General features: G+C 34.2%; 1 protein-coding gene across 1 annotated transcript in view; it reads left to right on the top strand.

The window, feature by feature from the left end:
• The window catches only part of LOC125066518 (polypeptide N-acetylgalactosaminyltransferase 2-like), an 81,464-nt gene that overhangs the window by 45,951 nt on the left and 20,512 nt on the right, over nt 1-15,001 (top strand). The window contains exons 2-5 of the mRNA XM_047674619.1: nt 487-719; nt 2,696-2,794; nt 3,597-3,664; nt 8,435-8,622. Coding sequence (XP_047530575.1) covers nt 487-719; nt 2,696-2,794; nt 3,597-3,664; nt 8,435-8,622 — 588 coding nt within the window. The remainder of the gene's footprint in view (nt 1-486; nt 720-2,695; nt 2,795-3,596; nt 3,665-8,434; nt 8,623-15,001) is intronic.

Below are 15,001 nucleotides of genomic sequence, written 5' to 3'. Positions count from 1 at the left end.
GTGCCTGTAGTTACACTGGCTCACTCACGCCTTAATTTTGTCTTTAAGAAGGATTTACTAGTGATATCATATGTAATGTGTAAATAGCTTAGAACTTCGATTCGATGGTCCAATTGCCCTTCGTCTAAGTTACGTTATGAAAATAAGAAACCTCAACATCTATGAGCTATCAAAAAGGTAGTTACATAAAAAATAAGTGAATGAGCCAGTGTATCAGCACAGTGGATATAACACCTTAGTTCCCAAGGTTGATGGCGCATTGGTGATATGTAATGATTAATATTTTTTAAACCGTCAATGCCTATAGGCAGTCGTGACCACTTACCATAATCAATAAATAACAACTACACTCTACTAATTCCATCCAAGTATTCATTCGACTTAAGCGAGTAATTAAATAAATCATACATGATAGATAAAAAGAACCCCAAACATAACATCAATATCATGTAGAAAATATTTTAAATATCATATACTTTGTTACAGGAAGAAAATATAGCACTTCGACTCATAAAACAGCACTCAGATATAGAGGAGCCTGAGAGCAGCCCCGCTTCTCCCGAGGAGTACACGGGGAGCACAGGGAAGTACTTCGACGAAGCGGGATATGTCGCGGGAGGTGCGAAGGACAACGACCCCTACGTGCGGAATCGATTCAATCAGGCTGCGTCTGACAACTTATCCAGTAACCGCGCCGTTCCAGACACGAGGAACGCCATGTGAGTTTACATTACCATCGTGATAATCAATCGCGCTACATTTCCTAAGGAATAGATTCTCTTACTTCCCACACAATATCGGAATCAATTCAACTGGATAAATAAACTAACTAGGCTGTTAGGCTGTTCTTGAATTGCAATGAATATGACTCAAAGGCAGCGCCGGTTTCATTGGCATTCGTATGCCTTAACAAAGCAAAGTGATTGTTATTCAATTTGTCGGTAGCGTTTCAGTTCCAATTATATTTAGGAAAGATATCCTGTATCGGGTTACTAGAAGTTGAAATAGTGTTTGCTTTCTGCCTTAATCTATGTCTAAGTATTGTTGTATCTATAAAATTTCGTCAGTCTATCTTACAAAGATACAGACCGTAAGCTTCTGTAGACAAATCTTTTGTGTCAATATATTCGTATCTATAAATTGAAATGATATAACGTCGTAAACGTAACGTCGTCGTCGTCGTTGTAAACATAAATATATATATGTCGCAGATGCCATCTATTGCTTTATCTGACACTTAAAAGAAAGTCTAAATCGTATTTAATGAGTGAAGTACATGGAGCTGCCGCCGCTGGATGGGCATCGATCACGGGTTGACAGCTGTCATTGAAAAATAAAAAAATGATTAAAAAATATGAAAAGAGAATAAACGATTTTAAAAGAGTAAAACATTATTTGAGTTTGCTACGATGTCTCATCCATCTAATTACGAATCTCATAACGAGATCCTCATTTACCTCAGTTATATATATATAACGTCGGTTATAAGATGTCGGTTATTTTATCGTGAAGGATTTCCACCTCATCGTATTTTAAGAGAAAGAATAAAGAGTTCACCTTTGCTTTCACGCACTTACGCACACTATGATTTCTAATGAGTGGTAGCCCTTAAAGTTGGCGAATTGCCTGACTGCTTTATTACCTCGTTAGCTTAGTGGCTAGGTTATAAGACAGCAGATTCCGAGGTCCTATGTTTAAAGTCCGGATCGGGCCAATAAATACTGTGCGGAAGGCGCGTAAAGTCATTGTCTCTGCCGCCTTCGCTTTCCATCTGTCCAGTAAAATTGCGAAAATGTAGATTACACGCACATATCTACATTTTCGCAATTTTATTTTATCGTTAATGCTTCTAAGGTGTTGACATAATCGTAATGGGCGTGCATTACGTAATATTCATATATTATGACCTTTATGTAATACCGACTAAGCCCTGCGGTGTCACCTAGTTTTTGATTATGACATACTTATGTTTTGTATTGTTACTATCTCGCTCACTTACAAAACATTGTAAAAACTATAACAGATATTTCTGAATCATCAGACTGTCTAACCCGAAAAGCTCAAATCGAGCTGGTATTTTTTGTACTCCGCGTGGTCAACCATATAAAATCTTCTGTTTCATTTTATACGAGTAAACTAGCAATAGCCGTTAAAATAGTCCTGCTTATGTGAACACAAATTATATAAGAGCAATCGGTTGGACAGTATTAAGTGGATGTGCATCAAGCCGCGAGCTACAACTACATGGGTGGAATTATAACTTCCAAAAAAAAATATATTCTTGAGCAAACTCCATGTCACAAAGTTTATTAATCTCAAACAAATAAACAATTAACCATTATTATATATCAGTAGCAGAATTTCTTTAAAATTCTGCATGTAGGTTTCCTCACGATGTTTTCCTTCACCGCCGAGCACGAGATGAATTATAAACACAAATTAAGCACATGAAAATTCAGTGGCGCTTGCTTGGGTTTGAACCCGTAATCATCGGTTAAGATGCACGCATTCTAACCACTGGGCCATCTCAGCTAGGAAGGTGATTAGTTCAACAATACTGTCTTTCGCCTTCGAATGACAAATCAACTACAACTGAAAGAGTAAAATCGATATTAAATTAAAACACCCGCTACGCAGAGTTAAAGAATAGAGCCGTATGTTTTACAACAAATTATTTATGACCAATCATTCACAGGTGCCGACTAAAAAAATACGATGAAGATCTGCCCGAAACCAGTGTTATCATAACCTTCCACAACGAAGCGCGGTCCACGCTCCTACGCACCATCGTTAGGTAAACAATCAATTTGAATTACATATTTTATATCTCAAACATAATAAAAGAATTGTATTTTTAAGTAGACGTTATTTGTTATCATTTGTTTTCTGATATTATTAAAACCTTAGTTAGTAAAACCCGGTTATTTTGTTCAAAAACCAATCAGAATATTAGATATTTGATAGTGGAATTATCTTATTGATGTTTACACGTAATTATGATTGTATTTTGAGACACTACTTCTTCAAATATTCCACTACCATTCGGTATTAATTGTCTCCTGATCTATAATAGCAAGCTAGTGATAGCTTCTAAATAACGCCCCATAAACAATTATAATATCTCTTATTGTACATATTAACCGATTGTGATATGACTACAATATTTACGAAACGTTTTTATGTTAACGATTTTGAATTACGCCACATTGATAATTTAACCATTCGTAAGCAAAACGCGTCATTTACTGAATATTGTAACCGGAGATCAAATAGTTGCCGCAGGTGTGTTTTATCTCGAACGTGTTAGTAAATTTGTTATGAAATTATTTAAACAATAATACTATAAAATCCTTATAAATAATACAAGATGGTTATAGAAAACTTTTAGGGCTTAATCCACCACGCTGCGTTGCGACGCGTTGGATGCAATATAGCAGCTAATGTATCATCCATCGAGGAGCTCAAGATGAATAAGTTCGAAATAAGCAATTCTTATTACGACGCAATGGTTGGCTTGAACTAATCTGAACCCCGAATATTTCGTTTAATTAACTTATTCGAATTACTGGGCTTCTAATCGTTAATATTAATTACAGTGTGCTGAACAGAAGTCCGGAACATTTGATAAAAGAAATTATCCTCGTCGACGACTTCAGCGATAATCGTAAGTATTGTGTTGAAAGAAGTGTTCCGTAGATATTTATTATACGAATTAGTTAACATTTTTGAGTATTTTATTATTTAATTGTTCTTATGGAATTTATTTGATTAAGTAAATAATTAAATAAGGCTTTGTACTCAATACTGTGTATTTCTTCTGAGAAAAGAGTTACTACTGAAATTCTTGCCATTTTTTTTTGGTTGAATCACCTTGATCATGAAGTAACGTGCTCCTCAAAAATAACGAGATGACTTTTTAGCCCAGCAGTGAGATAGCTTATGTTACTTTATGTTTTCATAGAGACTATATACATATAATATAATGTATAAGACCGCAGATCTCGAAGTCCTTGGTTCAAACCCCTGGTCAGATCGATAAAAAGTTATTAAGACTGGAAGTTGGAAATGTGTATACTCCTATGCTTTCAAGCCGTTGAACTGTTTCCGCTCCGATTATGAGAGTGAGGTATTTCCTCCACTCTCATAATCGGAGCGAGTGAGTGTATTTGCGCACATACTTGTGCGATATAATATATCTTGCTTAGTTGGATGGTCCTATTGACTGTAGGAGTTGTGGCCGCAATTGGTCAATTCGATATCATCATATAAACACATTTTAATTGGTAGTATTACACAGATAGACGTAAAGACTGGTTTCATTATAATAGTGCGATTAGAAAACCATAGAAAATTGATGCTTACAAATAACAAAAGATCACCTAACAAAACGACACACGGGAGAGAAAATTATACATTCATTTTCATATAAACGCGCGTTTAAAAAGCGATTTCGTTTCGGTTCGCTTGCATTGAATATGAAAGAGTCGAATTATATTTTAAACACCCATCGTACGATACGGTTTTACGTTTGATGGAATGTGCTTTAAGGGGCAACTGTCAATAATATTAGGTTATCAATTTAATCAATGTACAAAACAATGTAATCGAATTCATGCTTTACTTGAAGCATATCATGGCTTCGAGTTTTCAATTTCTTATCCTAGTTAATATTATAAATGCGTATGTCAGTTTGTTTATTTTTTTACTCAAACGATCACGATATTTTACAATTAGTCACCAACACATCCTCCGTCCTCGTACTCACCCGCACTCACCGGCAAAGCCTTGGAAACTGGTCTATAATAATATTATAAATGTGAAAGTAACTTTGTATGTCTATCTGTTGCTCATTCATGGTTAAACCAATGAACTCAATTTGATGAAACTTTGATATGGACCAAGCTTGAACTGCGAGGAAGATTTTTTGAGGAAGGAGGCTTTTTATGCATAATGCCTGACGATCAAAATATAAAATTTGAACAATGACGCGAGCGACAACTAGTATTTGATGTAATGTATCAAGGTCTTTATTGAACATAGACGCATTAACAGATGTTGGCTTAACTTGAGAATACAATTTGATTAATTGCCTAAATTCTACCATAACTTTACAATGAAACTCAGCCGAGTTATTTTTTCGTGTAGTTTCATTTCTTTTAAAAATATTGTGATGTCAGCGAAATGATTCAGTTGTTATTGTACACTCAACGTAAATCTCGATCGTAAAATGTTTAAAGACATATACGCATCTAAATAGTGACAATAGCATATGTATGTTTGGCACATAACCTTGGTGGTTGCAGTTTAATAGTATGGCCGTTATCTGACTAACGAAACGAGCAATTTTCATTATAGTTTTTATGTTGGCACTCATAATAGGATGACACGAGTAAATAGCTACCAGAGTAAAAGATCAAACCGGCAATAGGATTCTTTCCAGGTTCTGTAATGAAAAATAAATTAGGAAATGTGATAAAAATTAAAAATATATTTAGAAATCTCTCAATATTCGGATTTTGATTATATTGATAAAAGCCCATTATTGTTTCATTATATTTAAATAAAATATCGTAATTTTCACGAGCCGCTATGGTGTGACGTCATATAGGCAAAAACTGTTATTTCAATATCATCTGGCACTTTGATAAACAACTTTTCTGGAGTTTTAATGCTATTATTTATACAACTAGACACGCCATCGATAGCGATTGTAATTCATTATTTTCTTAAAAACCACCAACTATTTATAGCTTTTAATGTCGAATGAGTATCGGTCGTACATACACAACTGTTGTTTTTACCAATATTACGTCACCAAAATGACTGACAGCGTTTTTTCATTTCATTATATGGCAAAAAACGTGTTTATTTTGCCGAAATTTATTTTTTGTGGCTTTTTATTGGGAAATAAACATTTTAAAGTTCTTTTTTAAACATAGAGTAAACTATTAGCAATACCACGAGAAATAGGATGTTGAATCTCTCGTCTGTAATTACACTGGCCCACTAAAGAAAAGATTTGATGTATAGAAAAATTTAACTTCGTTGTAGGTCGTTAGTAAGTATCAACTACTTTTCACATATTCTACTCCCAAAAATAATACTCAGGCTTAAAGGATGAGTGGGTCAGATGGATGGTGAACATTTACCTTCAGGTGGCCCATCAGTCTACTTGTATAAAAATAATACAAATTACTTACCACTAATTAAATTTTTTTTTATTAATTAAACTTAGTAGTATAAGTTACTCTTAACTTATAACAAGAAAGATTTAATTAAGCCTGTTCTATTCTTAAGACAAATCACACAATACATTAAAATACATTTGTGCAATAAGAATATTCATTCATAAATCCATTAAACTAAAATCTCTATGGGAAATCAGTCAAGCTATTACGACTTGCATTATTGTGAGCGCATAGAACATACGATTATTCTACTAATCTAACGACGGGTCTAAATATGTATATGTATATTATATAATATAATGGATATTAAAATAGAAGAGATATCTAATACATTAAATCCAAATCGGGGGGGATTTCCCCCATCTCTTTCAAAAGCTTTCTTTACAATAGGTAAGAAATAGAAGGACAATGTTTTGAAACGTCTTTTGAAATTCCACCCTTCTTCATCTGGAAGAGTTTTATCTCATGCATTCAAATTACTCGCGATGTTTTCCTTCATATGAGATTCAATTTATATTAAATATTATGTCAAATTATTTTCTGTCCCAATTGCTAAAAACTTAGGAGAAGTAGTACAAAAAGCTTCATTGAACGTATAACACCTTATTGCCTCCACTGGTGACAGTGGAGCTGAGGGGGCTGGTTCTTTGCCCAGAGGATCGGATTTGCGATTCAACGATGAATGAAAACGATATTGCTAGCATTCTTGCCACCATTCCACGCGGTCAAGATTTATACAGTAATTATTTTTAATTCATATTTGTATATATTTAAGGACTGTTGAAAATTGTCCATTAATATCAAGAAATACGTGACGAATACTAACTTCATGTACTTTAGCATTACATCCTGTTCATATATTAAATATGACTTAACTATTGAAAGCTTATTAACTGACAAATGATAAGTGTCTGCGGGACCTTACCTTGCCCCAGGAAGAAGACGTACTCGTCGACTTGATGGGGTTAAAGGCTATCTGTACGTCGCGTGTTTCTAACAAAATAATCAATATTATTGTGCATGTACATATTGAAAGTATATTTTAAGTGAATCGTTAATATTTAATGGTAGATTTTGATGCACAAGTTGCAAAGACGGATTACATTAAAGTTGTATGTAAACATTTTAAATCGTTAACGTATTCACTGGGAGTCTACCTCGTCGGTATATTGACTAGATGCAAATCCTGTTTCGGGTCACTACAAATCAAATCAGTTTTATTCAAGTAAACTTCACAATGAAGCGTTTTTGAATCGTCAATATTTAAATACTACCACCGTTTCGGAAAGCAGCCTCCAGCGAGAAGAAACGACAAGAAACTCGCATGTTGCTCTTTTCAAATAAACAGATTTACAATGCTGCTTTTACAATAATTAGTGTCCTGTGAGCCGACCCTAAATCCAGGCGATTTTTTCTACATAAGTATTAGTGATTTCTTCTGACGATTTTTCTGGCGACTTATTAGCAGAGGGGGTTTTGCAGTTAAAATTGCTTGCACTTCCGTACCATGAAAAGCCGCGCGTCATGGATCCCAACAATTTCCAGTCATGTTAAATTTGTCATCCCATTGAATTATGAGAGTCAGGGTGTCCTTGTATATGTCATCGTATTTTAGCCCTACTGAATATATTTCATTAACATATACATTGTATCATGTAGCTTCGATCGACGAAACAATCATACAAGTATATGGATTATCGTTACAATAACTTGTATAATATACACACATTGTATAATATAACACAAATCAAATCCTCGTAGAAAACTTTACACGGATATATAAACATTCACAAAAGCCACAATATTGTTTCTATTATTATTTATTCGATTCATACAAACATAAAACTAGCCATGAAAATCAGACCTCCGATAAACTTAATAACTTATTTCTATTGTACTATTAATAACAAACCATTCGATGTTAAAGCTTTTCAAAGGCTTTATTGTTGTGATCAACATGCGAAAATAGAGAGCGCTCCCTCACAACATACTTATGAACTGTCATATCTTGTGTGCTAGTATCGACGTCGTTGGGTCGAAAATAAAAGTTTATAAAGCATTTCTAAATAAATTTTTCGCTATGTTTGAATTACCATATTTTTTTTTTAAATTAAATATATATAAGAAATATATGTAGCAAAGCAAATATTCCTTGTCTAAATAAACTTCAGACCTATTATAGACATTTATCGTCTCCAGAATTTGTAGCTCAGAGCAGCTCAATTTAATGAAGGTTAATTTTACAGCCGAGGACGGCGCTGCACTGCGGGCGATACGCAAAGTCCACGTAATACGAAACTCCAAACGGGAAGGTCTCATGAGATCTCGAGTTCGAGGCGCTGATGCTGCAACCGCACCAGTTCTCACCTTCCTCGATTCTCATGTAGAGTGCAATGTACACTGGCTGGAACCACTGTTGCAGAGAATTAAAGAGGTAAGGCTAACTTATGTTTATAAATGCAATGTAATTATGTAACGACATCCGATTACAATAGGTAGGAGTAACACGTATAAACTACTTTGACCTCGAATTGATACGTCACAATTCGAGATCGAGATGTAAAATTATCTACGGTATTATTCATTACGGATTCTTGAAAACAATGTTTTGAATGTCGCTGATTTTGTTAGCAGACCTTTGGAAATAAAATTAAAGTTTTGTAAACGCATTTGTAATATAACAAATCGATTCGCAAAAAACGTGGAAATGTAATTCCAAAGTTTTGTTATATATACTCCACTCTTCAATTATACTTTATCTGATTTAACAATTTATTAATTAATAAATATTCGTCAGTTTCGCAAAAGTTTTACCGTTTTTTAATTGATAGTTCAGTAATGCTCGGATGTGCTAACAATGTCAAATGTCACCATTTAAGTTCTGGTAATTGTTCTTCGAAAACTTTACCAATTAATATAAGGCATAAACATTCATATTGGACGAGGACGTGTCCCAGTTTAGAAATAACGAGCAGAGGCCGCGAAATATGAAACTAAAAGTACGAAGGTCTATAAGGTGTCAAGTTTGGGTCAACATTAAATGGGTTAACAGGGTCTTGTAGTAATGAAATCACTACTGAATTTAGCCTGACGTGTTTCATCACCAGTTTTAGCTTAAATAAACTCTAACATTATCTTCTATTATAAGTCCATATAACTAAATGGATACATTACGTTTATTCACCAAAGAGTGTAGGTTCAAATTTAGACAAGCGTTATTATATTTTGATGTCCTTACATTACATTAGCAGCCTGTAAATTTCTCACCGCTGGGCTAAGGCCTCCTCTCCCTTTGAGGAGAAGGTTTGGAGCATATTCCACCACGCTGCTCCAATGCGGGTTGGTGGATACACATGTGGCAAAATTTCTTTGAAATTAGACTCATGCAGGTTTTCTCACGATGTTTTCCTTCACCGCCAAGCACGATATGAATTATAAACACAAATTAAGCACATGAAAATTCAGTGGTGCCTGCCTGGGTTTGAACCCGAAATCATCGGTTAAGATGCACGTGTTCTAACCACTGGGCAATCTCGGGTCATCTCCTTGTGTCCTTAATTTATGTTTATTATGAATCAAGAGAAGATCTTCCTAGAACTGTACTGGAAAAGCATGGTTGTATAAGATTCAAGTCATCTCCTTTTAAACAAAGATAAAATACACTATTATTAAAACATCGATCAAAGTTACAACGAACTACAAGAACTTTTATATTATGTTACATGCTGCTACGGAACCCTTCATGGGCGAGTCCGACTCACACTGAACATGTATTATAATAACATTGCAATGTACAAAATGTCCCACTTTTTTTACATTGTATCACAAATGACTTACAAGCTCCGTGGTATCGCGTGTAATAAAAGTTAGAACACTATGTTTCCCCTTATAATTACATATATTATAATATAATACGGCAAAGTAATGTAACTTTAATTTAGTCTCGGATATTATGAATAAACTGAGTAGATTTATTTGAAGCATTATACTCGTGATTATTGTTTACAAAATCTTTCTAACTATCGAGACGATGTTTAAAGCTGGATTGGCGAGGCCTTAGGCAATGATTACAATAATTCTGAGCTTAGAGTGAAAGGGAGTGAACATATTCTGATATGTTGTTGCAATTCTTTGAATAAACTCCAGAATATTTCATAATCCAATTCCCATCAAACGACATCATATTGCATTGTAGTTTAATAACCATTTGACTAACACGATTATTGAAAAATATATATTTAATTTGACCTTTTTAATGTGTAAATGGATAAAATAACCAAAAGGAAGCTCTTGAGCATGGACGTAGCTTGATATATAGGTAGGGGACGACCAAAGTAACGATGGATGGGTTGTGGGAAAGACGATATGGCTAGAAATAATGTTACTTGTGAGATGACGTCAGACAGAGAAGTATGAGAGAAAAAGACAAGCTGCGCCGAACGCAAATAAAATTGGGATTAGGGGGATGATGATGATGGATAAAATCACCAAATAATAAGAGGTCACCAATACAATGTAAGAAATATTTATCATTGATTACATCGTCAATGTACTAACCGTGGGTACGTTTGGTCTATTGTGTCTTCTAATACACAAACATTCGACTAACCAACGTTTGAAATGGTATCAGAACAAATGAGTGTAAATGATCACAGATTAAATCAGAAAACATTTGAAACCGCAACACAATCGTGACATGTCAGTAAGTGGTGATTTACGACGTTGAGTTATTTTTATATAAAATAGTTAGGCGGACAAATAGGCCCACTGATGGTAAGGGGTCACCACTGCATTAGCACTTAAAAAATATTAACCAAACCTTACATTGCCGATGCGCCGTCAATATAAAAATCTGATGTTATGTCCCCTGTGCCTGTAGTTACGTTAGCTCACTCACACTGATTGAAACACACTTTACAATACTTAACATCGCTGATAGGCGGTAGAATGTGAAAATCATCATTGTGAGTCTTTTATCAACATTTCACAAGTGAGATAAATCGGTGAGTATTCTTATAGAATAGGTTTGCAGCTATCAGCTCACAGATAAACAAACACTGTTACCAAAATTGATATTGGATATCAACTTAACGTGCTTTTTATTCTATCGAAGGGATCAAATTACACGTAGCAAATATTACTTAATAAAAATAAACTATAATATTTATATCCCAGTAACAAAATAACTGTTTGACGCGCAAATATTATCATTCAATATCAATCCCTTTGTTTCTCTATTATAATATCTGAATCATTCCATTCAATACTGTCATTCCCTCCCTTTCTTCCATTACTGGTTATTGAACTATTATTCAACAGAAGCTTATATAGTTTTATCTGCATTCATTGTGACCCGTATTGAAGGAGCGTGGTGACTTCAAATCTTGTTTTAAAGAGAAGAGCGTCTTAACCTTAAGATGAATCGAAATGCTTCTGGTCAAATAGCCGAGATGGCCCAGTGGTTAGAACGTGTGCATCTTAACCGATGATTTCGGGTTCAAACCCAGGCAGGCACCACTGAATTTTCATGTGCTTAATTTGTGTTTATAATTCATCTCGTGCTCGGCGGTGAAGGAAAACATCGTGAGGAAACCTGCATGTGTCTAATTTCACCGAAATTCTGCCACATGTGTATTCCACCAACCCGCATTGGAGCAGCGTGGTGGAATATGCTCCAAACCTTCTCCTGAAAGGGAGAGGAGGCCTTTAGCCCAGCCGTGGGAAATTTACAGACTGCTAATGCTAAAAAATTTTTTTATCAAAAATCTGCTGGTGTGCGTGCTTGCTTTGTCATCCATCAATATCCAATAGGCTTCTAATTAATTAAAATTGTTTTGTATTTTCTCTTTGCCTCGTATCCGCTGTGGAGCAGTTGATTACTCTCCGCATTCCGCTGAGAAGATTTACTACGAATAGGACATTTATTGACATTCGCTTCATTTAAAACATTATATATAACTAATGTAAATTACATCTGTCTGTCTACTGTCTGTGATTTAAAAGAAACTTTTTTTCTGAGACTAATCCTCGTACAATTTAAATATGTCATAATTTTTTATAACGTTAAATGTTATCCGTTTAAACTATCACAAGGTAGGCATATAATATTACTAACAAATTTTTCAATTTACAACCGTAGACGAAAAGGCTTTATTTTCTTTACGTTAATATTGTTAGGCTTGAAACATTTTTTATCATTTCATTTATAAAACTTAATTGACGAGAGTAAAGCGCAACGCACAGACAGCATACAAATTAACATCTCAAGTTTAGAACGAACCATTAATTAACTCAGTATAACGTTAAGTAACGAATGAGTCGATTTCTGTGATAAGATCTAATGTCGCACCTATTTTGCTTGTCAACGGTTGTGAAAGTCGGAGCTTCAGGTAGATAGAGTAAGGTGTGGTAACTATTGAATTATTTTAAAAGTTATATTCACATTGAGTACAATTTTACTTTTAACGCTCGTGTCCACACAAGCTGCAATACACTCTGCCTATTTGCCTTATTTAATACCCAAAAGGTTTTTTTTCCATTCGCCTCGATTATCTTGAGTCATTTATTTCTGGTCGTCTATAAAAAAATTAAATTGTCATTCTGATTTTTGTATCAATTTTGTATTTTTGATTTGTTTTTAAAATTAAAATATTATATTGTACTCAAGTGTGCTCACACAATTTAATTTTATAATATAAATTAAATGAACTTCCATCCCGAATAACGGTCAATGAACTCGGTTACTTTTTTACTCTAATTAAAAAAGGAAGTGGATCGCAATTACACTGTTTGATTTGATAATTACTTTTTATGTTAGGATTAGTCATGTAGTCACGCCGTTAAAAGAACTTTTACAAAATAATTTGAAACAAGATATTTTTTTATTTAAAATATTTAATATCTACGTGTAGAAAACATTTTTGTTACAAATATTACGTAACAATATAACAACTTATTGTCGATAAAACAGTAACAGAGTATGGTTATAGTTTATATTTTTTATGTCATTGGTTGGCGGACGAGCATATGGGCCACCTGACGGTAAGTGGTCACCACCGCCCATAGACAATGGAATGTTTAACAATTGAATGTAAGAAATATTAACCATTCCTTACATCACCAATGCGCCACCCACCTTGGGAACTAAGATGTTATGTCCCTTGTGCCTGTGATTACACTGGTTCACTCACCCTTCTAACCGGAACACAACAATACAGAGTACTGTTATTTGGCGGTAGAATATCAGATGAGTGGGCCAGAAGCCCTACCTGCAGTGTTACCTGCAGTGTTATTCTATGAGACACAAGGGCAGTCCGCACGTTTGATGCTTCGAATGATATTATAATTAATAATAATAATAATAATAAGTAACTTTATTCACCAAGAAGAAACAAAAACAAAATTAAGGTACAAAACCATAAAAAAAGTTAACAATATGAGATTTGATGATTTGGTGAAAAGGTCGTAGTCTCAGCTAGGCTGCTTTTCAGTCTACGCCTTGTACATATGCTGCCAACACAAACGTTACAGTAATTGCAGTAAAAGGTAAACGAAAACATAATTACCAAATAATAAAAGTGAATACAATTTACACGCCCAATAGGCTAAAATAAAAAACATGCAAGCATTATTAAAACAGAGAGGTTTGTTTTTTTTTTATTCTAGTAAAAGGAAAATATTTCATATTGAATAAAAATAATAATATTTAAAATGTATAAGTAAATAGCGATATATATTTTAATAAGTTACAATCAAAATAATAATTAAATATATTAGGTTTATTTACACACATTTGTCCAGACACATTGCCTCTTTTGCATTGATAGAAGCCATTGCTTGCATTGTGCCTTAAATTTATTTTGAGACGTACTGTTCTTAATCGGAGGTGGGATATCGTTCCAACACTTTGAAGCTGCGAAGCGAAAGCTACCTCTAAATGATTGCAAATGTGGTCTAGGCAGTATTAGTCGCGGAACTCGACTCAATCTACAATTGGATTCATTTGTTTCGGACCATTTAAGTTTATCCGCCAAATAATTGGGAATTTTACGATATTTTAAGTTGAAAGTGATATTATTTAATTTAAGTGTACGGCGATTTTTCATATTTAATATATTCTTGGAATTTAAATAAGGTGTAATATGTGAATATCGAGGTATATTGTAACAAAATCTTAAACAAGAATTTTGTATCCTCTGTATTTTCCTTTCAGTCTTTTTATAAAGGCGGGGGCCATAAAGAATATCACAGTAATCCAACTGAGACAGAACCAAGGACTCCACAAGTTTAGATCGCGCTGATTCACTCAAAAATGGTCTAAACTTATAAATCATTTTGAGTAAAGCGTAACACTTCGAAGTAACAGATGATATGTGTTCTTCAAAGCGCAATGACCCATCCAACTTCACCCCAAGATTCCTTACTAGCTTAGACTCAACTAATGAATGACCATCTATATAAATTCTATGACATATTTGACCAATCGATACCATTTGTTGCCTAGTACCAAAAATTATGTAAGTACATTTTTGTGGATTTAATGACAGGTCATGGTTCTTCGACCAACTGAAAATTTGAGAAAGATCATCATTAACATTTTGGATAGTTTTATCATTATTTATATATGGATTGATGTTCAATAATAACTGTGTATCATCTGCGTACATGTGGACTAAACTAGTTTTGACACATTCGTGAAGATCTGCCGTATAAATTGAGTACAAAATTGGTCCAAGTATAGAACCTTGGATAACACCTCTATTAACTTTTATAGCGCTAGACCTTGTAGGCCTTCCATTAATGCCAGAGACTTC

This window comes from Vanessa atalanta, chromosome 9 (assembly GCF_905147765.1).
Source record: "Vanessa atalanta chromosome 9, ilVanAtal1.2, whole genome shotgun sequence".
NCBI lineage: Eukaryota > Metazoa > Arthropoda > Insecta > Lepidoptera > Nymphalidae > Vanessa > Vanessa atalanta.
Note: the sequence above shows the minus strand (reverse complement) of the source record. Positions and strands in the feature narration are given on the sequence as shown.